The sequence below is a fragment of the Nycticebus coucang genome, chromosome 12 (genome assembly GCF_027406575.1).
Source record: "Nycticebus coucang isolate mNycCou1 chromosome 12, mNycCou1.pri, whole genome shotgun sequence".
Classification (NCBI taxonomy): Eukaryota; Metazoa; Chordata; class Mammalia; order Primates; family Lorisidae; genus Nycticebus; species Nycticebus coucang.
The window spans coordinates 90,682,112-90,709,692 of NC_069791.1; the positions used below are offsets into that span (position 1 = coordinate 90,682,112).

The 27,581-nt window shown below is 42.0% G+C and overlaps 1 protein-coding gene across 7 annotated transcripts; it reads right to left on the reverse strand.

The window, feature by feature from the left end:
* Positions 1–24,026, reverse strand: LDAF1 (lipid droplet assembly factor 1). Of its 7 annotated transcripts, none has more exons than XM_053556161.1 (6): positions 23,189–23,290; positions 20,999–21,198; positions 6,982–7,150; positions 4,826–4,964; positions 1,706–1,789; positions 1–883 (listed from the first exon to the last, which is right to left on the reverse strand). In XM_053556161.1, exons 2-5 carry the CDS (start codon positions 21,092–21,094, stop codon positions 1,717–1,719), a joined length of 477 nt encoding a protein of 158 aa, XP_053412136.1. In that variant the 5' UTR covers positions 21,095–21,198; positions 23,189–23,290; the 3' UTR covers positions 1–883; positions 1,706–1,716. The 7 variants fall into 7 exon arrangements, with proteins under 7 accessions (XP_053412136.1, XP_053412135.1, XP_053412131.1 ...); XM_053556160.1 differs by having other exon boundaries at positions 1–886; XM_053556156.1 differs by lacking the exons at positions 1,706–1,789; positions 23,189–23,290 and adding an exon at positions 23,919–24,026 and having other exon boundaries at positions 1–886.
* Between the last annotated feature and the right edge of the window lie 3,555 nt (positions 24,027–27,581).

The following is a 27,581-nucleotide window of genomic DNA, read 5'->3' on the forward strand; positions in this document are numbered from 1 at the left end:
TTCCACTGAAAAATCCCACAGGATGTTTTATTTTTACTTTGTAGTGCTTTAGTTATTTTTTTCTTTTTTCTTTCTTTTTATTTTTTTTGAAGAAATATCTTAATAGGACAAATTCTTTAAAATGATACAAAAGCATCAAGTGTAAATATTCAAATATTTAAAAGATTAGCAGCAATTAACAGTGGAAACTATACCTTTAGACTTTTTCAAAAAGAGTGTTGGCCAAAGTTATACTTGGACTCTATCTTCCAACTTCAAGGGCCTATTATTTCCAAATGCTGCTGTTCTTTCTGATAAAAAACAAATAGGATGGAAGAAATGGTTCTATTCTGGATTTTTTTTTTCTAATTCTTGTTTTGAATAAGTGAAAAAAAAAAAAGTTTTCCTCATTTCTAAAAACAAAACACTAAAAACAATACACTTTTGCCACCAACTGGGCCCTTGGACATAGCCTTTGTGGGAAGCAGGGGGAAAATCTCTAGACGCCCAGGACCCTGCCAAATCAAGTCAGCATACTACTTGGGGAAGTGGGGAGAACAGTCAGGGCCAGCTGCTGAGCCATCACATTTCTTGGCTGATTTGCTCTGAGAGTGTGGGTCAGCCAACAGAACCAAAATGAGAGCAACATGATCCCTCACATTAGCCACTGCAGGGTACCATAAACAGTGAAAAAGCTAGCGGACACAGCCAAGGAGTGCTTGACTACTCAGCCCCCTTCTCTGAGTCATAATCCCAACGGGCGAGTAGGATTCAACAGCGTTTCAGAGATGCTTGAAAGAAGCTCCGATTCTGTTCAGCAGGTTATTCCTGGTAGAGCCCCTCAAAGTCTGCAGACTTCATAGCCAGCTGACATTCACCACTGGGGTTTTGCTGTATCAGTGGTCTGCTTGGTAACAAGAAAAAAGGGTTAGTTCCAGGGCTTCCTTCAAAGAGCAACACTAAGTGTGTGTACAGCTAAATACCTGACATCCTTTGCCAGTTTGTTTTTAGCTGCTTCTTTGAAACACACCAAACTGGGGGGGGGGGGTGCTCTATCCATTTTATAGATGAGGAAACACAGAACACAGGAGGTTGGAATGACTGGGTTAGGGGGAGAGTTATGACCCTTTTCCCCTCTTCTAATTCGGATGTTGTATTTTCCCATTCTGTCTGTGTCCTCACAATTCACTGAGAAAGGTAAAGCAAGGAGTAGCTACTTTAGCAATGGAAACAAAGAAATCAGAGAAGTTAAACAGGATGTTCAAGATCACACAGTTTTAAAAAAGCAGAGCTGGGATTCACACCCATATCTTTGGATTCCATTTAGTTTTTTGATACCTTCAATGGAGAGGAGTTTAGGGATGAAAGAAGAGAAATAGATCTGTCTTTTCAGTCCTGGTGACTGAAGGTTTCAGAAGGCTGTCAGAGGAGTGGGGTGGCACTACTAGTATTAACTTAATTGGATCTATAGATTATCTTTGAATTTCAAGTAGCCTTGATGCCCCACTATGAAAAACCACAGCGTATATCAGAGTTTGGCTGACCAGCATGCATTCCCAACACCCTTCTCCTTAGGAGTTCATGCTATGGAAGTTGTGAAAGTTTAATACTCCCAGCTTGGAGTGGTGGCCATCTGACAGAGTTGTAGCCAGTGATGTCTGCCAAGGGAGCATAGGGAGAGGTCCTGGGAAAAATTCACTTACTTAATAAAAAGGGTCAGACTTACTTGGTGGACATTCATTTTTTTTCTCCTTTCATCCTGTCTTGAACGTACCTGGTGTTCCCAGAGCTGTAGGCAGCTATCTTGTGGCTGTGAGGTGGCAAACCAATGGGTTAAGGGTGGCCCACACAGAAAGGCAGAAGGTGCCTGATATGTCGGTGATACCACAGAGCAGCCACATCAGCCTGGGGCTGTCTCCAGCTTTTTGTTAAGCAGTAAAAATCTCTGTTTGTTTAAGCTGGGCTCTGCTTTGGCTTTTTTCCCATTACTTGCCACCTAAAGCATTCCTACCTGATAACAAAACCTAAGAAAGAAGCCTTTTCTCTTCCTAAACTGTGAAGAGTCTAGGCATGCTCTGGCTGCTTAGAGAGTGGGGGGCAAAGAACTTGGGGGCGGCTCTACAAATAAACACAGGCTTCCCTGGCTCCCCACTTCTCCTCAACTTCAGGCCCTAGCAGGTCTTGCTGCTTCTATAACAAAACAGCATGGTCTATTCTCCTCAGAGGCTAGTTATCTAATAGAGGCAGCTACAATGTATTCCATCAAAGACTATTTAGCTGACTTACCTAAGTAAGGACAGCTTTTTCTTTTCTTTTGAAGAAATTTTAATTTTATTATCTGTTAGGGTTTAGAATCAAAATCCCATTAAATCATGTAATAAATTGGATATCCTCTTCCCTGCCCTATCCCATGCTTTGGATCATTTAAGGAAGAAGTTATCTTTCCTTGAGTTTTAAAGAATTTACTGATGCAGCAGTTCTCAGATGACAACTATGTTAGTAGTAACAAAACATACATCTTTATTATCCACCTTCTCTCAAAAGGGAACTGCAGTTTTTGACAATATATTTGGAAGATTTGCATAACTCAGCAAATCAATATTCTCCAAATGATCAATGCATGAAGTTGTAAAATTATGCATGGTAAAGATACATTGAAAGTATAAGGTAGATCAGCATATTTTAGTATAAAAGAGTACAAAAATTTTAACTGTCATTTACAAAACTACTGCTTAAGGAAGCTTTTGTATATTATCATAGAAGAATATCCACAGTCATCTGGAAAAGCTTTTCCTCCCTTCCCCAATTGCACATTTGTGAGGCTGAGTTTTCTTCATATACTTCAACCAGAACAACGTATCACAACAGAATGAACGCAGACCCAAATAAGAACCCAGCTCACTTCTGTTATGGCAGACATTAGATTTATAAAATGTAAAACAATGCCACTTGAGAATTTCATTCTGTTTTGGAAAATATAGTTACTTTTCATTAAAATATGTTATTTATATCAACAGGTAATATTGTTCCTTTTAAATGAATACATTTTTAAAATTTCTGCATAATTTCTAACCCACACAAACAAAAACGTTTTGGACACCTCAATAATTCTTAAGAAGGTAAAAATGTGTCCTAAGAACAAAAAGCTTGAGAATCTCTGCCCAGGTGAAAATAACTGAATGGGAGGAGTAGAGAGGATACGGAGATTAAGAACAAATCCTGGATATCTTTTTCAATCTCTTATGGATAAATAGGCATTCCAATTGCTACTTCCTATGGTATAATTTCTAAGAAGTTATCCTATTACAGCAGGGTTCAGGGACAGGGAGGGATTTGAGTTCAAAAGCATCACCCTCAATAAGCCACATAGGGCAATATTTCTCCTTTTATCTCATCTCCTTTAAGACTGAGAGTGATAAAAACAATTTAGGAAGAGCTGCACGTGATTCCAAGGATACCAATGAAGCAACCCAGGGAGAAGCACCTATCTCTGTGAGAACGATTTCAAATTATATATAACGATTTCAAATTTATTTTTCGACATATTGAAAACAACAGGATAACCACTTAGTAAGAATTTCAAGGGCTATTTTGCAGAGAAAGCAAAAATCAGGATATAGGTTCTTTTAGACCAAGTGTTAGCAAACATTGGATAGCCCTTGGGCCAAATTTAGCCAGCCGCCTATTCTTGTAAATAAATTTTACTAGAACATAGCCATGCCCCATTCATTTCTTTACTATCCGTGCTGCTTTCCTGCCAACAGTAGTGGAGTTGGTTAGTGGTAATAGAGACTGTGTGGCCTGCAAAGCCTGAAATATTAACTAGCTAGCTCTTTCTAAAAATTGTTTGCTGACCCCTATTTTAGAAGGTCACGCTGTATCTTAGCTAAGAAAGGAATTAACTGAACTGGATTTAAGTCTTTTCTGTGCTACTCTCAGCTTTGGGAGTTGGCATCATTTTCTTTATCACAGAATGGAGCTAGTTATGAGGATTACTTGAGATAGGCCTGAAGAGTATTCAAAAGAGGCCTTGGCACAGAGCAAGTGCTTAATAGCCACTATCATGCCTTTAGCAAGTGCGTAAACAAAGTACGGTGGAATTTGGACTTAGGTTCTAAAATCAACACATAAGACAAAATCTAAAATCAACACATAACACAAAAATCAAACATTAAAAAAAATCACTGTTGCAAATCCCCTAGGAGGGTGGCATATTATAGACACACACAGTGTCTCCCAGCAATGTCAACACAGCTAGGTTTCCCTCCAGCATCTACATAGATCGCTGTTTTCTGCACTCGAGTCCCCAAATGAAGCAGCTGGCATTTAGGAGCCATACCATAGGAATAGAATCAATGTATTCAAACACAGGCTCACACTCAATTGGTGAGAAAGTCACACTCTGAAAAGCAGAGGGGATCAAGGCAGAGTTTGGGAGTAGAAGATTCACAGCTCTCACAGCACTCTGGGGATAGGTATATTAAAGAGAATGGCGGGTCATTTTTCTTCCATTATTCTCCTCTCTTCCCTACTCCATCCTCCAAAAAATAAAAAATACCTTAATTTGACTTTCATAAATTAAATGGGCATGTTTTTAAAGGAATCAATAATAACTACCTTGCAGAGTTGCTCTGACAATGAGATCAGTGTATCACAGAAAAGGGAAGCAACAGCTTTTGTTTGAAACCCCATCAAAAATTCCCATCTGAAGTCTGATGTGTATGGGAGCTATGAGAAATATCCAGCTCTTATGATTTTGCTTCTGGACATCCATAGGGGTTAGGGTTTTATTGGCAAAAATCCCTCCAAATGGCAAAGGTTAAATTATTCCCCAACATGTATTTACCTGGAAGAAAACCAGTAGTTGATAAGGCTGGAGATCACCACATAGGACACCATGATGGTCCCTGACACGGCAAGTGACACAAAGCCCAAGCCACAGAGGACACAAAGCAGTGACAGGCCGCCCACAGAGATGACCAGGCCTAGGAGGAAAACATGGTTAGGAAGAGCCTTCATCTAAAACAGGTTGAAAACTGGCAGACCCTGGGCCAGTTTGTATAAAATAATGACAAGTAACTCACATTTTTTTCAAGTGAGGAGGTTTCCCATTAAAAATACAGACTTCTGGCATTAGGAAAAGTAGGTGAGTGGGCATGATGGCATGGTAACAACTGCCTGGCTCTCCTGTCGCCTTCTGTCCCAACCATTTCCAAATCGTATTACACACACTTGTGCCAGTTCACTCATTTTGTCTTGCTCACAGGTGTTTGAGTTTGAGAGCCCCTCATCATCGAGGTCAGAGATGGGCTCCCAGTATATCCCAGGAGGAGTCAGCCAAGGCAGTATCCCCAGTGTCTCAGACTGCCTGGAGAATACTATTATTGACACTTACCTACAAGCTACAGGTATAAAGGCTGTGCAGGCTAAAGAAAGCAAAATCTAAATGTAGCTTTTGATGTTATCCTTCACAACCCAGCCTGACAACTATCACATTTTAATCCTAAGGTGTGATTGGTCATTTTTACCTACAATTGGATACTTTTAAATAGGAATATTAATAAATTACCATATAATAAGTAGAAGGAAAATATATTTTCCTAACATGGGGGTCTATGGGGCAACAAGAGCAAAAGGTACGAGGGAAAGAACATGTAGAACGAGTAGCCTGGCACATGTTGTGTGGCAAATATCCTTCCCTTCACCCCCGGAGCAGTCAACAGCCCAGTCCTCCATGCCCACAGCCACAGTGAAGGGTTCAGGATGGACCCTGAAAAGGCAGGAAGGCAGAAAACATAAACAGATCTGCTGCCTTTCTCTAAATATTTTAAAAATCCTAAGTCAGTGTTTTTCAATGTATGGCCATCAACCATACTTTGAATCAGAATCAGATGCACCAGGGAAGCTTGCTAAAAAGTTCAGATTTCTAAACCCCACTCCAGACCTAGTGAAAGAATACTTGCTGGATGAGGCTTGAAAGTCTGCATTTTCAAAAAGGAAGTAAAATTTAGAAATATTCAAGTTCAAGAACCACTGCTGTAAAGGCTTTGCACATGTTAGTCCCCTGTCCAAAAATCCCTTCCCTGCCTACCCCAAGACAAAGTTGTTATCCATCTTTAAAATCATGTCTGTTATAAAGTTTTGCATACAGCCAAAATATAATGGCTCCCTTCTTTCTCTCCAAATTTCTTTTGTTATGGTACCATTCCTCTACACATTCATTCATTTTCCCATCTATTTATCAATATTTACTGAAAAAACACTGCCAATCTGTATTTGGCTCATTTGCCTGCCATGCTCACCTTCTCCTTTGAGTATAAACTGTCCAGAGTGTCCTGGACAAGGAAACAAGCCTGGGTGCTCTTAGCTCTGGAAAACCAAGAAATGAACAGAAGTAATCACCTAACCCTCTGAAAACCATCATCTCTTTGACCATTATCCTATGGTATCTGATCTGATTTGAAAAGGCAAACTGAGCCAATCAGATTTGCTCTCCCAGTAATTTTAACTAGTAACATAAAGGGAAGTTGACAGCCGGCCGTGGTACTTCAGGCAAAAGGTGGAGAAGGTGGATTCCAGTACCTGCCAAAGTACCTGGGATGCAACAGGTGCTCAGTAACTACCTGTGGAATGAATGGTCTCTCTAATAATACTAGTTAGCTTTAACTGAGAAGCTACTCTGTGCCATGTATAATGTTAAGGATTTTATGGAAGTACAAGTTTCAATCCTTAAAACAAGCCCTTGAGATATTAATATTATATCCCTATTTTACATAAGAAAAATCAGAGGCTCAAAGAGGGAAAATAAGTTGTCCAAAATCACAGTGGTGTGGGTGGAATTCTAATGCAGTCTCCAGTGTCTTTGTTTTAACTACTCTACCAAGCTCCCTTGTTTGATGTGATTTTGAGAATAGGAAACTCTCACAGCAATGGCAGATGCCCGAAAATATTGTCCCCCCAATTGAGTCGTTTTCCAGGGGGGTGAATAACTGAGCAGGCTACCTTCCAGTAGTATGACCCCCACAAGAGCCGCCAGGGAGGTAAGCACCACGAGGAGCAGGAAAAAACCAACAGGAACAGCTGACGCAGCAATGAATACCACCAAGGTAAGGGCTAGGAAAGGATGCCTGTCCAAGTACTGGCCCACTGGAGACTTCATAAAGGCAACCACCTGTAAGCAAAGGACAAAGAGCAAGGATTAAGTGCTATGTCTGAACCCCAGGTTGAATGGATCCACCCAAGCTGATGGGAAGTACAACCAGGATCATAAAGTTGGAGGTTCATCTGCAAAAGGTCACTATAACAAGCATGAGTCAGCCAAAGAATTTCAAGGCAGCTGTGGACAGGTGGCGAGTTTGAGGGCCTCATCTAAGTCAGGTCTTGTGAAAGGAGGAAAGACCTTGTCATGGCTCTCCTGCTAAACATATGCCCTCTCAGAGGACCTCTCCAGCACACGTGTGCACTGATGTCATGAACATACAGTTTGCCTCCTTTGCTTTATAGCTGAGGTTCACATGGTTAAAGCCACTCAGGCACAAAGAAGTAAAGTCTTAGCTATTTGGCATCACCTAGGATCTTGTCAGAAATGCAGGATCTCAGGCCCTACCCCAGTCTTGCTGCATCAGATTTTGCTTTTTAAATAAGATCCCTATTTAAGGGATTGAAGTTTGAGAAGCAATAGATTAAATGATTGCCTAGAGTCACATGGCTTCCAATGGCAAAATCTAGACATTCAAAGCTAAGGTTTTTTACTCAAAATGTCATTTGCTTGCAATCGCAGCTACCTAATTAGGTAAAAGTGATTTTACATCATCAACCTACCCTAGTTGGCCACAGCCTAATGACTAGTGAAACTCTATGCTACGTTTATAAATGTCACCTTCCTTCACCAGGCAAAAGGAATTTTGGATCTGGCTCAACGGCAGAAGGCTAATGCAGAGCTGGCCAAGGCTTCCCCCATGTTTCTTAGGCCTAGGCCTTTTCTCTCCTCAGCACTGGCCTTCTGGGCTCTATTCTCTTGTGCATTTCCATCATTCCACAACCTTCTTCCATCATAACTAGTCTTTCCTACGTCTCATTCCTTAGGGCTTTGCAGGCCAGCAGCTGAAATGAAGACATAGTTGAATTCCTCAAAAATACATGTGCTTCCTAGAAATAGTTTACACAATGATTCAAACAGGAATTTCAGGGCAAGCTGGAAGGCAGGAGGGTTTTGTAGTTCATGCTGATGGCAAGCAAACTGCTAAGGCTCACCCTACCTAAACAGAAAAGGCCATGCTAAGAAGCCACAGCCATCTGCCTTGGGGTTTCGGCATTGCCTCCTACGGAGAACTCTCAAGGCATGGCAAAATTCACTTCCTGCCAGGCCAGAAATTGGTATAACACCCACTGGCCATCCTGTCTCCTGCTACCTCATTCTAACAAAAGCCAGCAAACACCCTGCTGTTCACCTTCTCTAGCCAGAGGTGCCCAGCTCAGATCCTCCATTATCAGAGCTTTCCTGAGATGCTAATGAGATGAGATCCTTCCAGAGCTGGAGCAGCTGAAGGGGAAAGAGAGGCGGAGGGACTGTGGGAGTCAACACATAGAGTGGGGCTGGTCCCTCACACTGTTTCAGGTATTGAGCACTTTTCTAGTTCTAACCCATGTGCATCCTTAGTCAATGGCCCCTATGTCACCTGGCAGACTGAACTGTTCTCTCTGATCTTTATAATCCAAAAAGCCCCAGGAACCATGGTGGGGAAGAGCAGCTGGGCTGTCCAGGAGAGGGAAGCGGCAGTGCACAGTGAGTTTTCCATGCCAGCAAGGGGAGCATTACAGAGTGGGAGGTGCCAGTGAGGAAGGGACACCAGGACTCCAGGCTTACAGGCTCCCATTTGAAATGTTCTTTGTGTGACTGTTGGCCTGGATGTCTACCTGAATTTAACTTATATTTGAAAGCTAATATTTGACTCAGCCATGGGAAAATATTTAAGTATGTTTCAAATAGGTTGGATGGGTGGAATCTATTTTGTTCAACTACTAAATTTTATAATATCTAAATAGAAGTATCTCCAACAGAAATCTGGCATCTGAATTGAGATGTGCTCTAAGCATATAAAAAAAAAGAGTGTAATATATCTCATTAATGATTTTTATATTAATTACATGCTGAAATTAGAGTGTTTGGGATATATTGGATTAAATAAAATATTTTATTTTCATGAATTTCACTTGTTTCATATTATGTTTTTAATAAAATGAAACTTAGAAAACTTACATACGTGGCTTACACAATATTTCTGTTGGACAGCGCTTGTTTCAACCTTTTTATCTAGGAAAAAAATCATCATGGAGCAAGATGAAGTTAGCAGTCCTAAGCAAGAAAGATTCACAGAAAATCAAACAAGATATACTGATGGCCAAATCTAGGCTGACGGCAGAGTAGGGGGAGATGTAATATAGCAAAGTGGAATGACAAAAGAAAAATCAACAGGACTTAGTGTGGCACAAGGGATCCAAAAGGAAAAGGGAAGACTGTTCTCCTTGTAGTTTTCATAGAATCTACTTTTTTTATTGTCTCCTTTTCTGTGCCTGAGTTCTACAACCAAAAAATAAGAAGTCATTCAGATAGCCAAGAGGCCATTTTAAGACTCAGACAGTTAAATCCAACAATTATTTTCTCCTGGGCAGAATGGCTGGGTTCGGGCCAGTCTGAAACAGGAGGGAGGACACATTCCAGCCATGCCTAACAGTAACAGAGAACATTCAGTAAACGTTCAGGTACCAGGCAGTTTTAAGCATTCTCCCTGTATTTCATTTCTTTCTCCCTACAATACTTCAAGATAGATAACGAAGAACAACTTAACACTATTTAAACCCAGGGGTTTATTAGAACTTAGCAATTAACTTTTCATGCTAATGACAATGGGGGATGCAATGGGAAGATGGAAAGTGGAAGAGATTATCCAGTAACACACACTGCACTTTTCCGTCCCCATCCTGGAGACAGATAGGAGTTACCCAACCCAGGTTTTACAGGCAACATGCTGCACTTGAAGAACCCAGGAAGGCCAGCCTGGGACAGAATGGCACCATTACGTGCCAGGCTCTGTGCTGAAGCCTTTTCAAAAGCATCTCAGATAACCCTCACAACAAATCTATGAGCCTGGCAGTGCTTATTTTAGAAAAGAGGAGATCGAAATTCAATGAGTCTAAGTGACTTGCCCAAGGTCAGACAAAGGTGATTTATTTTTTAATACACTCCTAGGCATGAGAGGTTTTAAACTAGGGACAAAGTGGCCAGAGGACACAAAGCCTCCACCTGGGACTATTCAGGAGCCAGGCTGAACATTGGCTGGTGTCAGAGTGAAAAAGATACTCAGTGATCCACTGTCTCTTGCTACCAGAAAGGAGAAAGGCAAGAGGTATCAGGACCATTTAAAACCTCTGGCAATGACAAGTCAAGGGTGCTGCGATAGTTTCTCTCAGATTACTGTCCCTGGGTGCCCACTGGTATGCAATACAGGGTTAGCACATTGGTGCCTGAGAGGTTGTTCAAAAATGTCTTTTGTAATAGGAAACCTCCAGCATGGGAGCAAAATTATTTTGTCACAAATATTCCATATAAGGACACACCATCTGTGGTTATCAGCCCAGCCTATCTCCCACCTCTCCTCCTCTTCCCTGGAAATGGCTCTTTTAGGGGTCACATTACATCAATAGAACAAAATGCCACCCACCCAACTGCCACCCCCTTTGCCACAGGTGACTGGGCCAACCAGATTCTTGTTCCTAGCAATCAGGTGCTGAGATGCCCAAACCAGGTCCCTTAGAGGGCTTTAGCTGAGAGACGTGGGGAATTGAAGATGCCAGCCTGCACAACATTTGCCCATGTGAATGGAAAAGCCAAGGGAGCCAGGCTGCAGAGAAGGGAGAATGAAGCACATACACAAGAAAAGCTAAGATGAGAAGCTGCACAGCCCAAGAGAGGATACTGAGAGTTTCTTTGACCCCAGTGACCTGCCAAATCCTGGTTCCAATTCCTTCTAAGGCTCAGCCTGGGCTTCACTTCCTACCCTTGCTTTCTAAGACTGCCTTCAATTCCTGAAAACTCGGCAGGTCCCACCTGTTGATTTGCTTGTTTGCTTAAACTATTTTGAGCAGGTTTCTGTCCTTCTCAGTCTAAAAGTAAGATATCATAATAATAATCACCACAACTGCACTTGTAGTTTAAAAGGAATTTGCTCTCCTTTTTCCTCCACTATCACTCTACTGAGTTGTTAATACAATTAATATTACTTAATAAATTGATACAATAAAAAGCTTGGAAGATACTACTCTACCTCAGGACTACTGTCTGAAGAACATCAGAATTAGATAACCAATAATTTTTCTAATCCTCCTGGGAGTCACCTGGCCTGGTTGTTATTTAGCCCAAACCTATTCCAGTGAATAGGGCTGAGGATCTGATGTGAAGGAATGAGAAAGTTTCAAGAAGCAAGTTCACCTGCTGCAAAATGCCTACTTCAGAAGGTGGAAATGACTTTTAACTAGGTGAAGGCCTGCCGACTGCCTGGCATAGTACTTGGCATAGAGTCAGTGCTCAAAAAATATATAGCCAACCCTATGATTAGCAGATTCCATATCTGTGAATTCATCTACTCACTAAAATTTATTTGTAACTTCAAAATCAATACTTGCAGCACTGTCGAGGTATTTAGTGGACACATAACAGTGAAAAATTAAGTCACCTGACAGGTATATTCCCAGCTGAAGTCAAACAAGATGGCATTCTGCCTTTTTATTTCAGCTCTTTAAACAAGTGTCCTTACTGTGATCTATTTAGTGTCATATTTTTGTGTTTTGTGTTGGTGATTTCACTGTTTAAAATGGTCCCCAAAGGTTGTGCTTAAGTGTTGTCTAGTGTTTCTAAACACAAGAAGGCTGTGATGTACCTTATGGAGGAAATACATGCTGTGCACAGTGGCTCATGCCTATAACCCTAGCAGTCTGGGAGGTCAAGGCAGGAGGATCACTTAAGCTCATGAATTCAAGACCAGCCTGAGCAAGAATGAGAACCCCATCTCTACTAAAAATAGAAACATTACCCAGGTATCATGCAGCATGTCTGTAGTTCCAGCTACTCAGGAAGCTGAGGCAAGAGGATTACTTAAATCCAAGAGTTTGAGATTACTGTAAGATATGACACCAGGCACTCAACCCAGGATGAAAGAATGAGACTCTGTCGAAAGAAGAGAAAGAAAAGAAAGAAAGAAAGAAAGAAAACACATGTGTTAAATAAGCTTTGCTCAAGGTTGAGTCACAGTGCTACTGGCCTAAGTTCAATGTAAATGATCACCAATATACTGTAGAAGTTGACCACCCAAGGGACTGTAACAAACTGGTCAACATATGGAGGTGGTCAACATAAGGAACTAGGCCTACTGTACTGATAAATACAGGTGGGACATGGCCCAGTCTAAGGAGGTGGTCAATATAGTGAGATGTCAACTAGAGTAGTAGGAGAATCTACTATATATTTGATAAAGTATCTTTAAACAGAAATATACATAAAACAAGGGTCTTTACTGATCAATTGATGAAAATGTTGTAACCAAAGGCCTGAAACAACTGAATCCACTATTTCCCCTAGAAGCAATCAGTATTTGCTAATTTGTTATCTGCAGTGACTTTATAGAATTTAAGTATCAGGAGTCATAAGAATCAACTATAAATGTGAAAAAAGCATGAGGACCTTCTGTACTGAGGAGACTTTTAAATAAGAGTTTCAGAGAGAACAATCCAAGATCGCGGCTGAGTAACAGCTTCACTGCAACAGGGCATGGTGAGTCTGGGGAGATAAGACTCCAGGTATCTCTGGCTGGTGGGATCTGCCTATAATCATCCCTTTGAGGATACAGGAAGTCAGCAAGGGACTTCTGGACCCCAAGAGGAGGACAAAAACAGTGGAGAACTGGCAAGTGGTTGCATGTGCTCATTCAACCTAATCCCGCAGGCCACTGTAAGTATAAGCAGTAGTGAGACTGCAAACCGGAAAGGCCTTACCTGTAAACTGTTTCAGTGTTTTTGGACTTGGCACTCAGTTGAACTGCCTTGGGGAGAGCTTGAACAGTAGTGTGGAGAACTTTGGGCATTGTCTGGGGCCCCAGACTGAGCCACTGAGCTGGCCGCAGGGAGCCATTGTGAGAGAACTGCCCTGGTGAGCTCCGCCCTCAGGATCGCAGAGCAAAGATTGGGCGGGAACTAGTAACCTAGTGACTGAGCAGCCTGAAGTCAGGACTGAGCTGCCTTATAGCCTTAACCCTCAAGGGCAGAGTGAGACCGGTTTGGGCACACTGGAGCCTCAGGCTGTTGCCCTGGGTAGAGTGCTGTGGTGTCACAGCTTATAACAACCTCAAACTCCTGGGCTTGGCACCTCCAGGACCTCCGTAAGAGCTGCACCACAACCCCCGACCCATGACCCACACCTGCCGGGCCTCCACATGCCCTGACCAGTATCTGTGGGAGCTGCACAGCCCTGCGTCCTCCCTCCTGTACCCTCATGCCTCCACACCAGCCCGCTTGTCTGGCCAGGGACTCTGGTACCCTCAGGAGCCCTCCCTGCCTCTGCACAGAACCCTTCTCCTGGCCAGAGACTGCTGGAGCCTTGGGCTCTCTGTGCCAAAGTCACTGGGCGCCAGACACTCCCAGAACCGTGCGCACCACCTCCCACCCTGTTGCTGGATCCGGGTGTGTCACACTCCGGAGCTGCTTCCACAACCAGAACTCCCTGGCTGGGACAGCCCCAGAGGAACTACACAGGGTCACTCCCTACAAAGATCCAGCAACAACAGAGTGATCCTGCTGGGATCTAATCTTGGAGAGACACCTCCCCAACTCTGAGGACGGCCAGAAGCAATGGTGAAAAACATTCATGAGGCAAAATCAACAGAAAACCTCTGGCAATATGAATAATCAGAGGAGATCAACTTCCCCAAGGATCAATGGGGCAGACACAGCACAAGATCCCATGCACAAACAAATAGCTGAGATGTCAGAAATCGAATTCAGAATCTGGATGGCAAATAAGATCGACTTAGAATCCCAAGCAGTAACCCAAAAGATATCTCAACAAGTAAACCAATTCAAAGACCAAATGACCAAAGATTTTGACTCATTGAGACAAGAAGTTGCAGCCCTCAAAGATCTAGAAACACAGTAGAATCCCTCAGTAACAGAATAGAGCAAGCAGAAAAAAGGATTTCTCACACTGAAGACAAAGCTTTCAAACGCTCCCAAACTCTCAAAGAGTAAGATAAATGGAGGGCAAAAACAGATCATTCTCTCAGAGAGCTCTGGGATAATTCGAAGAAAACCAATGTTTGTCTTACAGGGATCCCTGAAAGTGATGAAGTGGCTTCACAAGGCACACAGTCTCTTCTCCATGAGATTATGAAGAACTTTCCAGATATGCCAAGAGATCCTGAAATTCAGACAGCAGACAGTTTCAGAACTCCAGCATGAGTCAACCCGAATAAGACATCCCCCAGACACATCATAATCAATTTCACTACAGTTAATATGAAGGAGAAAATTCTGAAAGCTGGACATGAAAGAAAACCATCACCTACAAGGGCAAGAATATTAGAATAACCGCAGATCTCTCTGCTGAAACCTTTCAAGCTAGAAGAAGATGGTCATCGACTTTTAATCTCCCAAAACAAAATAACTTTCAACCCAGGATCCTGAACCCAGCTAAACTGAGTTTCATTTATGATGGAGAAATTAAATACTTCAATGCCATTCACATGTTGAAGAAATTTGCCATAACTAAACTAGCTCTCCACAATATTCTCAGACCTATCCTCCATAAAAACCAGTGTAATCCTCCACCACAAAAGTAAACCCACCCAGAAAATTTTGATCAAATTCCAACTTCCACAGTCGCAAAAGGATTAAAAATGTCCACCGGACTCTCGAAAGGCTTATCAATATTCTCAATTAATGTGAATTAATGTTTAAATTGTCCTCTAAAGAGGCACAGGTTGGCTGACTGGATACAAAAACTCAAGCCAGATATCTGCTGCATACAAGAATAGCATCTTACATTAAAAGACAAATATAGACTTAAGGTAAAGGGATGGTCAACTATACTCCAGGCAAATGGAAAGCAGAAAAAAGCAGGCATTGCAATCCTATTCGCAGATGTAGTAGGCTTTAAACAACAGAAATAAGGAAGGATAAGGATGGACACTTCATATTTGTTAAAGGTAACACTCCATATGATGAGATTTCAATTACTAATATTTATGCACACAACCAAAACACACCTGAATTTATAACAGAAACTCTAACAGACATGAGCAACTTGATTTCCTCCAGTTCCATAGTAGTTGGAGATTTTAACACCCCTTTAGCAGTGCTGGATAGATCCTCCAAAAAGAACCTAGGCAAAAATTTTTGGATTTAAACTTAACCATTCAACATCTGGACGTAACAGACATCTACAGAACATTTCATCCCAACAAAACTGAATACACATTCTTCTCATCAGCCCATGGAACATACTCCAAAATCGACCACATATTAGGCCACAAATCTAACCTCAGCAAATTTTTAAAAATAGAAATTATTCCTTGCATCTTCTCATACCATCATGGAATAAAAGTTGAACTCAATAACAATAGGAACCTGCATATCCATACAAAAACATGGAAGCTTAAACAACCTTATGCTGAAGGATAGATGGGTTATAGACAAGATTAAGAAGGAAATCACCAAATTTTTGGAACAAAACAACAATCAACTGTCTGGGGGCAAGACATGATTGCAAGAGGGACTTTACCTAACAAATGCAATCAGTGTAACCTGGCTTATTGTACCCTCAATGAACCCCCAACAATAAAAAAAAAAAAATTGGAAAAAAACAACAACAACAATCAAGACACGAATTACCAGAACCTCTGGGATACTGCAAAGGCAGTCCTAAAAGGGAAATTTATAGCACTGCAAGCCTTCCTCAAGAAAACGGAAAGAGAGGAAGTCAATAACTTAATGGAACATCTCAAGCAACTGGAGAAAGAAGAACACTTCAACTCCAAACGCAGCAGAAGAAAAGAAATAACCAATATCAGAGCAGAATTAAATGAAATTAAAAACAAAAGAGGGCGGCGCCTGTGGCTCAGTGAGTAGGGCGCCGGCCCCATATGCCGAGGGTGGCGGGTTCAAACCCAGCCCCGGCCAAACTGCAACAAAAAAATAGCCGGGCGTTGTGGCGGGCGCCTGAAGTCCCAGCTGCTCAGGAGGCTGAGGCAAGAGAATCGCGTAAGCCCAAGAGTTAGAGGTTGCTGTGAGCCGTGTGACGCCACGGCACTCTACCCGAGGGCGGTACAGTGAGACTCTGTCTCTACAAAAAAAAAAAAAAGAATTATACAACAGATCAATAAATCCAAAAGTTGGTTTTTTGAAAAGATCAACAAAATAGATAAACCTTTGGCCAACCTAACCAGGAAAAAAAAGAGTAAAATCTCTCATTTCATCAATCAGAAATGGTAACGATGAAATAACAACAGACCCCTCAGAGATTAAAAAAATCCTTAACGAATACTACAAGAAACTCTACTCTCAGAACCATGAAAATATGAAAGAAATCGACCAATACCTGGAAGTACACCACCTACCAAGACTTAGCCAGAATGAAGTGGAAATGTTGAATAGGCCTATATCAAGTTCTGAAATAGCATCAACTATACAAAGTCTCCCTAAAAAGAAAAGCCCAGGACCAGATGGTTTTACGTCAGAATTCCACCAAACCTTTAAAGAAGAACTAGTACCTATATTACTACACCTCTTCCAAAATATAGAAAAAGAAGGAATATTACCCAACACATTCTACAAAGCAAACATCACCTTGACCCCCAAACCAGGGAAAGACCCAACAAGAAAAGAAAATTATAGACCAATATCACTAATGAATATTGATGCTAAAATACTCAATAAGATCCTAACAAACAAAATCCAACAACACATCAAAAAAATTATACACCACGACCAAGTGGGATTTATCCCAGGGTCTCAAGGCTGGTTCAATATACGTAAATCTGTAAATGTAAATCAGCACATAAACAAACTAAAAAATACGGACCATATGATTCTTTCAATTGATGCAGAAAAAGCTTTTGATAATATCCAGCATCCTTTCATAATCAGAACACTTAAGAAAATTGGTATAGAAGGGACATTTCTTAAACTAATAGAGGCCATCTACAGCAAACCCACAGCCAATATTGTATTGAATGGAGTTAAATTGAAATCATTTCCACTTAGATCAGGAACCAGGCAAGGTTGCCCATTGTCTCCATTGCTCTTTAACATTGTAATGGAAGTTTTACCCATCGCAATTAGGGAAGAAAAGGCGATCAAGGGTATCCACATAGGGTCAGAAGAGATCAAACTTTCACTCTTCGCAGATGATATGATCGTATATCTGGAAAACACTAGGGATTCTACTACAAAACTTTTAGAAGTGATCAAAGAATATAGCAATGTCTCAGGCTACAAAATCAACACCCACAAATCTGTAGCCTTTATATATACCAACAATAAGCAAGCTGAACAAACAGTCAAGGACTCTATTCCTTTCACAGTAGTGCCAAAGAAGATGAAATATTTGGGAGTATACCTAACAAAGGACGTGAAAGATCTCTACAAAGAGAACTATGAAACTTTCAGAAAAGAAATAGCTGAAGATGTTAACAGATGGAAAAACATACCATGCTCACGGTTGGGAAGAATCAACATTGTTAAAATGTCTATACTACCCAAAGCAATATATAATTTTAATGCAATTCCTATCAAAGCTCCATTGTCATATTTTAAAGATCTTGAAAAAATAATACTTCATTTTATATGGAATTAGAAATAACTTCAAATAGCCACAACATTACTGAGCAATAAAAACACAGCAGGAGGATTCACCCTACCAGACTTGAGACTGTACTATAAACCGAAAGTGATCAAAATAGCATGGTATTGGCACAAAAACAGAGAAGTAGATGTCTGGAACAGAATAGAGAACCAAGAGATGAATCTAGCTACTTACCGTTATTTGATCTTTGACAAGCCAATTTAAAAAATTCAGTGGGGAAAAGATTTCCTATTTAACAAATGGTGCTGGGTGAACTGGCTGGCAACCTGTAGAAGATTGAAACTGGACCCACACCTTTCACCATTAACTAAGATAGACTCTCACTGGATAAAAGACTTAAACTTAAGACATGAAACTATAAAAATACTTGAAGAAAGTGCAGGGAACACTCTTGAAGGAATCGGCCTGGGTGAATATTTTATGAGGAGGACTCCCCAGGCAATTGAAGCAGTATCAAAAATACACTACTGGGACCTGATCAAACTAAAAAGCTTCTGCACAGCCAAGAACATAGTAAGTAAAGCAAACAGACAGCCCTCAGAATGGGAGAAAATATTTGTAGGTTATACCTCCGATAAAGGTCTAATAAGCAGAATCCACAGAGAACTCAAACATATTAGCAAGAAAAGAACACGTGATCCCATCTCAGGGTGGGCAAGGGTCTTGAAGAGAAACTTCTCCAAAGAAGACAGATGCACGATCTACAAACACATGAAACAAAGCTCATCATCCTTAATCATCAGAGAAATGCAAATCAAAACTACTTTGAGATATCACCTAACCCCAGTAAGAGTAGCCCACATAACAAAATCCCAAAACCAGAGATGTTGGCGTGGATGTGGAGAAAAGGGCACACTTCTACACTGCTGGTGGGAATGCACACCAATATGTTCCTTCTGGAAGGATGTTTGGAGAATACTTAGAGACCTAAAAATAGACCTGCATTCGATCCTATAATTCCTTTACTTAGTTTATACCCAGAGACCAAAAACACAATGTAACAAAGACATCTGTACCAGAATGTTTATTGCAGCCCAATTCATAATTGCTAAGTCATGGAAGAAGTCCAAGTGCCCATCGACCCACAAATGGACTAGCAAATTGTGGTACATATACACCATGGAATATTATGCAGCCTTAAAGAAAGATGGAGACTTGGGTGGTGCCTGTGGCTCAGTTGGTGAGGTGCCGGCCCCATATACCGAGGGTGGCGGGTTCAAACCCGGCCCCGGCTGAACTGCAACCAAAAAATAGCTGGGCGTTGTGGCGGGCGCCTGTAGTCCCAGCTACTCCGGAGGCTGAGGCAAGAGAATCGCTTAAGCCCGGGAGTTGGAGGTTGCTGTGAGCTGTGTGATGCCATGGCACTCCACCGAGGGCCATAAAGTGAGACTCTGTCTCTACAAAAAAAAAAAAGAAAGATGGAGACTTTACCTCTTTCATGTTTACATGGATGGAGCTGGAACATATTCTTCGACACTTGATCTTAGCCAAAAGGCCAAGAAGCGATGTAACATATTCTTCTTAGCAAAGTATCTCAGGAATGAAAGACAAAGTATCCAATGTACTCAGGCCTACTATGAAGCTAAATTATAGCTTTCACATGAAGGCTCTAACCCAACTATAGCATAAGACTATGAGGAAAGGGCCAAGGAAGGGGAAGGAAGTGGGGAGGTTAGAGTAGAGGGAGGGTATGGGTGGGAGGTTAGAGGAGAGGGAGGGCATGGGTGGGGCCACACCTACCGTGCATCTTAGAATGGGTACAGGCGAAACTTACTAAAGGCAGAATACAAATGTCTTCATACAATAACTAAGAAAATGCCATGAAGGCTACGTTGAACAGTTTGATGAGAATATTTCAGATTGTATATCAAACCAGCATTTTGTACCCCTTGATTGCACTAATGTACACAGCTATGATTTAACAATAAAAAAAATTAAAAAAAAAAGTTTCAGCCAGCTGATTACAAAGCTATTTTGCTAATATAAAAATAGCTTGGTAAATCCACAAAGAGAGCCAGAAACATTCTGGAGTGAGTCCAGTAAAAATCTCTATATATTGTTCTAGAACTCAAAGAAGTATCTCCTCAGATAGACCCTAGTGGAAACGTGCTATGCAATACAAAAATAGATCACAAAACAGTTCATTTTGTTACATATACACATGTATTTTTATGGGTATACCACATTTTTTAATAGTCTAGAAAGACATTCAACAAAATGTTAATAGTACTATCTCTGAAAGCTGCCTTTTCCTTCTGACAAAATGCTGAAAGATACATAAAAGAAATCAATAAAGATAACCATGCAAGAAAGGGGACTATGTCAAGTCCCATTGCCACTGATTGACGACCAAACATCTGAAAAGCAACTAACTCAAACTGAAATATGCTGTAAGTGCACACTGAATTTCAATGAGTTAGTACAAAGAAAGAGGTAAGACATATCAAGAACTTTTTTCATTAATAATATTTTATTTAATGATTAAATGTGCAAATGATTTTTTGATATATTAAATAAAACACTGTAACATTAATTTCACCAGCTTCTTTTTAGTTTTTAAAGACATTAAAAAGACTAGAAAATCTTAAATTACACATGTGGTTCATATAAAATTTCTCTTAGACACCAGATTTCTAGTGGAACACTGGACTCAAATCTTAAAGTAGGCTTTGGTTCCGTATTTTCAGGGTAACAGGTAAGCTAAACTTAAAATCAATACAAAACAAAAGGAGGATATAGACTGTTCCTTATTCAGCTAAAGAATTGTATTTGCCACTAGGGGCAAATTAAATTGTGGCCTATGAAATGTAATTGAAAGTATCATGTGGGACTTCCAGGAAGTTTCCTTAATTAGGAGGTGGCTTGCAAATCTCTCTCTTGCACTCTCTTCTAATCCTATTGCCTGGACTACGAATGCAGTAGCTAGTGGTGTCATAGCCATCTTGGACAATGAATGTGAAGGTCACAACCTTGACACGGCAGAGTGATGAGCTAGAAAAATTCCTGGCTTACCTCCGCATTTCTTCTACTTGAGAAAGAAATAACTTCCTATATTGTTTATGCTAGTGTTATTTGGGGATTTTCCACTATACATAGTGATTGGAAACTGACCTTTGAGTTATTCTGGAAGGACTCTATCAGCAAAGATAGCTTCTTCTGCAACTCCTGCAAGTCCCTTGTGGTACTCGGGGGCTCCTCTTTCGCCATCCTACAACTCACTTCAGTCTCTTTGGGAAGTAATTCTCCTACCAGTAATTTCTCCAGTGTAGCATGCAATCCAATTTCTCATGTCTCCCTGTTGCTTGCAGGCACTGGAGGAAACAAAAACCATTAGTAGTATCCCTTCGGTTGGTTCAACAAGAGCTTCTATTATCCTTATACATTAATGGTGGGCATGCAAATTGAAGATACCTTGGCATTATTTATCAAAACTTCAAATTACACACACTTCAATCCAGCAAAGTTATTTTCCAGGAACCCAGAGAAATAATTAAACAGGTCTCAAAATAGACCAAAAGGGTGTGGCATGTTCCTGTTGATAATACAGGGTGACCATAAAGTTCATGTGCAATTTAAATAGTTACAAACTTCATGGCCACCCTGTCTATAATTACTAGCAAAACAATGGAAAGAAACTAACTGTACATTAGGACAAAATTGGTTAAATAAAGATAAATTCACAGCCATTAAAGCGATGTGTGGAAGCTTATTTAGGGACATGAAAAGATGTCCATGATTTTTTTAAAAAAAGATTACCAAAAACTTCATTGTGTTACATATATATTTTTTACATGTACTGCATAGCAAAATATCTGTAACAACATACAACAAAATGTTAACAGTATTATCTCTGAGATTTTATGCTCATTTTTTTTACCCTTACAAAATGCTAAAAAGAACATACAGAAAGCAAGAAAGCTGAATATACTGTTTCAAGTCTCATTGCCCCTTTTCTCCCCTATGAAGCCTTTCTCCTACAACAGTGACCTTGGCCAATTTCATCTTCCTTACTACTAATGGACAGGTTGGCTCCCAATTACATTATGCCATAAATCATCTCTCTATTTACTTGTGGGTCAATCTCTTCCTCCTAACAAAAGGCGCCACCTTAGAGTCAGATCTCGCCACAATAATTATACTGTGTCTAAACAGTTTGGAATTTCCAGGACTGTCTCAATCTCATACAATTTTTATTTATGTTTTAAAAAGGCAAGTTGCTAAATTAGATATTTTTTTAACCCTTGTTGAGTTTTCAAATAAAAAAAGCTACAGCTGTCTTTTGTTTGTTTGTTTGTTTTTTCTTTTTGAGACAGAGTCTCACTATGTCACCCTCGGTAGAGTGCTCTGGCATCACAGCTCACAACAACTTCAAACTCTTGGGCTTAAGCAATTCTCTTGCTTCGGCCTCCCGAGTAGGTGTGACTTAGCTGTGACTACAGGCCACCACAACGCCCGGCTATTTTTTTGTTGTAGTTGTCATTGCTGTTTGACAATTGCAGGGCAGTCTTGAACCCTCCAGCTGAGGTGTATGTGGCTGGCCGGTGCCCTAACCACCGAGCTACGGGCGCCAAGCCCAAAAACCCATACCTTTCTCATTTCGTATTTCCCAGAACTGTCAGGTGGGGCACAGAGATATCTTTTCCATTTCTCCCTTACAATTAACCTCCTGATCATTAAGCACAAATGCTTAAAACTGAGAGATCCTCACATCTATTTACCATATTGAATATTCCACAAGCTAAATATGTGAGTTGGGGGGATATGAATGGGGACAATTTATCTACTGAGATCTAAGAGTCTAGCTTGCTAAACTAAAGCACATTTTAATCGCCCCAGCTAGAGGTCCTCAGCTACTTCCTTTTTGTAAAACAGGAAACCCACTCCACATTCTCTTTAAGCTGCAGGGGACACAGGCATTGAACTGTTCACCCAGCGCTAATCTCTGATCAACAGGAGGCAGAAACAAGCCCAGTTTCCCGCACAGCTCTCCGTTGGCCGGAGAAACTCAGTGCCAGCCATACCGGTTTGGGAAGTCTGACCCGGGCCAGCGTGGGAGAGCGCCACCAGCCACAGCCGTCAAATGAGTCTACCTTTGGCTGCCAATTCCCAACATCCCCTATTCACTCACTCACACCTCGGAGGGGACTCCCAAGCACAGAGCAGACTCCCAAGAAGAGAAGCAATGGCCCGCGCAGCCTAGAGGTGCCCCGCCTTCTCCACGCCCCGGGGTTGAGCCAAGCCAACTCCAGCCAAGCTGTCCCTCCTTTCCAAGGCTCCAAATAAATCTCCCGGCTTACTCACCCCCGCGCGTGCTGGGGCAAACGGCTACCCCGAAGGTTCGGGACGGGAGGGGGAGGGGGATGGCGGAGGAGTCGCATCTTCGGTTGGGGGAAGGGAGTGGCAGGACTCCTGCAACCTACTTCATCCGCCCGCTCCCCATCTACGCCCACTCTTTCATTCTTCAAGGCCCGGGGAATCCAAGGGGAGGAGGGGAGGTGTGTAAAGCAGGTGGCGAGAGGGCTCCGCGCCCGAGAGGGGACAGAGGCTGAGAAATGGGGAACTTCAAGGGGAGTCTAGTACCTTGTCATTAATTTAGAGAGAATCGCCTTTGGTTCTTGCACCTCTTCTCTCCGCAGAGACGGGAGGAGGAACCTGGGCAGAAAAGGACTGGCTGGAGAGGAGGGCACCCATTTTTCAATAATCCTAGGGAGGTGTTTTGACACAACGTTTTCCAGCCAGGTTTCCCAAGAAGTGGCCTGGGGCTGGCTACCCTTTCTCTAAATCTAGTGTGTGTTAGGGGGAATAAGTACGCGTTTGGGGATGGAGATAATCCTGCCTCCTCGTCCGCGCCCGGCCGCGTCCCAGTGAATCACAGGCATGAGCACCCCCACCATTACTAACCCCGGGACATAAAGCTGCAGGCGGCAGCCTCCGATTGTGCTCTCGAGCCCCAGCGCTCCTCCCCTTCCCCCGCCGGGCGAAGAGGGCCTAGCTAGCCCAGGAACGCCGACCCCCAGCCAGGAGCTCTCACCTGGTAGTAGCGGCCCAGCGACCCCCACCATCTCTGGAGGCGGAGCTAAGGAGGCAGGAGGCGGAGCAAGACGTGGAAGAAAGGCTCCGCCTGGGAAGGAGGCGGAGCAGCTTCCTCCGCTCCCAGCACCGCGCCCTCCCCGGTAGGCTCCGCCCCGCCCCCGCCCCGCCTTCGGCTACTCCTGGCTCCGCCCGTTCTCTCTCTACCCGGCGTCCAAAAGATTGGGCGGAGGCAAGCCAACCCTCTCCACCACAGCCTTTGCAAAGGGCTCTCGCTTCCACAGACTTTTGGCGCCACCTGGACAAGCCCCGAGAAGTTTACGCTGAAAGCACACGGGCCACCTCGGAAATAGGTGGACAGGCGACTGAGAATGGTTTTTGAAAGGTCTTAGGCGCAGGCGTCCTCAACCTGCGGCCCGCGGGCCACATGAAACGGTGTGAATTGTATTTGTTCCCGTTTTGTTTTTTAGTTCAAAATAAGATATGTGCAGTGTGCACAGGAATTTGTTCATAGTTCTTTTTTTTTTTAACTACAATCCGGCCCTCCAACGGTCTGGGGGACAGTGAATTGGCCCCCTGTTTAAAAAGTTTGAAGACGCCTGTCTTAGGGTTTCCCCTTGTGAATACCCAAAGCCAGCTCCTTCAGAAGCATCGCTGGAGCTCGAGACACTCAAATGATGAGGTTCCTCCCTGACTGGAAGTTTTTAGCCATTACTCCCCAAATGCAGGTGCCATAAACCAGCGAGATCCTTAGAGATGGATCAGATTAGTATCTCCATTGTGTGTGAGCAAGGGAGACAAGATAAACTCTAATCCCTCAGTTTGCCAGGATCCAAGTCAGAGCAGGAATCCATGTTTCCTGGCCCCAATTCCAGCACATAAGCAAGACTTTGAAGTAACAGCTCTGTTGAGATTTAGGGCAGGAAAACTGTATTTCTGGCTTGTCCTGTGCGTTGTAAGATGTTTAGCAGCATCCTGATTTCTACCCATTAGATGCTAGTAACAAGCGTCCACTCCACCCCCAGTTATGACAACCCAAAATGTCTCAAAACATTGTCAAATGTCCCCTGGGAGGTGCAATCATCTCCCGATGAAAACCACTGACACAGAACTTACTAGTGAAGACCATTGGCTGGTGTCAGACAGTCTTGGGGCCCAGCTCTGACTCTTAACTGTAATAGAATAACCTCTCTGAGCATGGCTTCATCCATAAAATGGGGAAAGAGCTAGGACCATGCGTTGGTCTGCTGCTGCACACTTCTCAGGCCCTTTCCAGCCAGGGACCTATGTAGCCTACTTCTTGTCTACGCCTGTGGATTTAGCAAGCTGGAGAATAACTCTTTAGATATAGAGAGAAGCCCTTAGGATTGTAGTGGCAACTGGTGGAATTATGGCGGTAAAGAAGCTATCGGACAGATAGTAGGAACTCAGAAATATTTTATGGTATTATTACTTCAACCTCCTAATACTTCTGGAAATAATCAGTCTGGAAATAGATACGCTCAGAGGTGATGGGTACGATAAACTAAAAGATCGTGTTCTAGCTCCTGCACAACAGAAAAGTGGAGCTAATGGTAGGGATCATATAACACAGAGAACTGTTCCTAAATCCTTAACTTTAGGTAACTTTGACTAGCTTTGTGCACTTTGCACAGCTGCAGTAGATGGGTTCCTCACCCAAGAAGATGTGGGGGACACTACAACTATCAGATGTTGCCTTGGAAAGCTGATGTGGGGCTTCCACTGGGATTTTTGTTTAAGGGTGCCATCTAGGGGCGCCTCTGTGAATCTTCTCATTTCTCCTACCTCTGGCATTTCTGTGGGCCCAGCCAGGTTTTGCTTGTCTTGTCCACCTCATCATGTATTCCCACATGGCTGGGATCCTAGCATCTCTCCATAGCAGCAGAACTTAGTATTCAATAAAAATTCAATAGATTGATAAAATAAATCCACATTTAGCCTCTCCTATGCCTTTCTGTAATTACTGAATGTTTGTGTTCCACCAAATTCATATGTTGAAATCCTAAACCCCAAAGTGATAAAATTAGGAGGTAATACTTTAGGAAGTTATTAGGTCATGAAGGTGAAGTCTTCACGAATTGGATTAGTGCTCTTATGAAGGGACTCCACCAGAGTTCTGTTGCTCTCTTTCTACCAGGTGAGAACACAATAAGAAGTTCTCTGTCTGCAACCTGGAAGAGGGCTATAGTTGGAACCCAACCATGCTGACTCCTTGATCTCAAACTTCCAGCCTCCAGAATAGTAAGAAATAAATGTCTGTTGTTTATAAGCCAGCTAGTCTCTGGTACTTTGTTATAGCAGCCCTAATTGACCTGCTCTCATTAAGCAATGATTTCAGGCCTCAGAAAAGCTCTTCTAGGAGCACTGGGCTTTGAATAGAAATGTGTGGGAATTTCCCAGCAAAAGATTGAGAACCTAAACTGCTAATACCACAGAGACAGGGACATCCTGGAACCTAGCTGACCTCTCCTCTCTACATTGCCAGATTTAGCAAATAAGATAACAGAATACTCAGTTAAACTGGAATTTCATGTAAACAACAGACAACATTTTAGTACAAGTATGTCCCAAATATTGAATGAGACATACTTACACTAAAAAAATTCTTTTATTTCAAATATTGTTTACCTGAAATTCCAATTTATTATAACTTCACAGCCTGGGTTTTATCTGGCAACCCTGTGCACTTGGAGTGAGAGGATTGAGGAATTTGAGACCCATGTCCTCTCTTAGGAATTATTGAACAGAAAGTTAAGTCAGACAACAAACAATTCTAGTGAAAATGAGGTGTCCTGGGAGAATGAAAGGTGCCTTCATTCCCTTTGGCAGCAATTTTATTTATTTTTTACTTTTTCTCAGACTACATATAGGTTTATTCTTAAAGACACATAACAATTCTAGAATCAAGTTCAAGTTCCATCTGCACCTTCAACCTATCTGAGTAGCTATAGGCAAATTAGTTAATTAGCTTAGTGTGTCAGTTTTCTCAGTCATAAAACTTGGGATAATAATAACATCTACTGGATTGTTGAGAAGATTCAGAGAGATGCTGTTCATTAAGTACTTAGCACCAGCTCTAGCAAATAGTACATACTGGATAAATGGAAGTCTATTGTTATTATTTTGTTTTTGAGCACAGGTAGACTTAAAGCACACTAAATTTCAGATGGAAGCATGGCTCCTGCTCACACACAAGGTCATAGCATTATTAGCACCATACCAGGCTCATTCTAATTCTTTACTTCATTGGATTATAGTTGCTGTTACCTGCGGACATGAAGTTTCACACCTAGTATAGGATGCCTAGTAATAACCCATGTCTGTCTAAAACCAAGGTCCCAAACCCTTTTACTGGATCATTTCTTCCAACCACTATTTGAAACCATATATACATTTTGTAGTAGAGAGCACAATATAAAAAATGAGAAAGCTTGGAGTTATTTTCAAAGTATGAAGAACCCAACTTTGAGGAAGGTGTGAGAAAAGGGAGGAAATGGAAGTCCTTGGTGCTATGCAATGATTTTCATAGGCTATCAGAAATGTTTGTACACTGGGCAGGTACTTTATGGAAAGAGCGGTGGGCTCAGTGTCAACAAGACAGACTTCTAATTATATCAGCCCTACTCATGAGTTTTATCAGCTT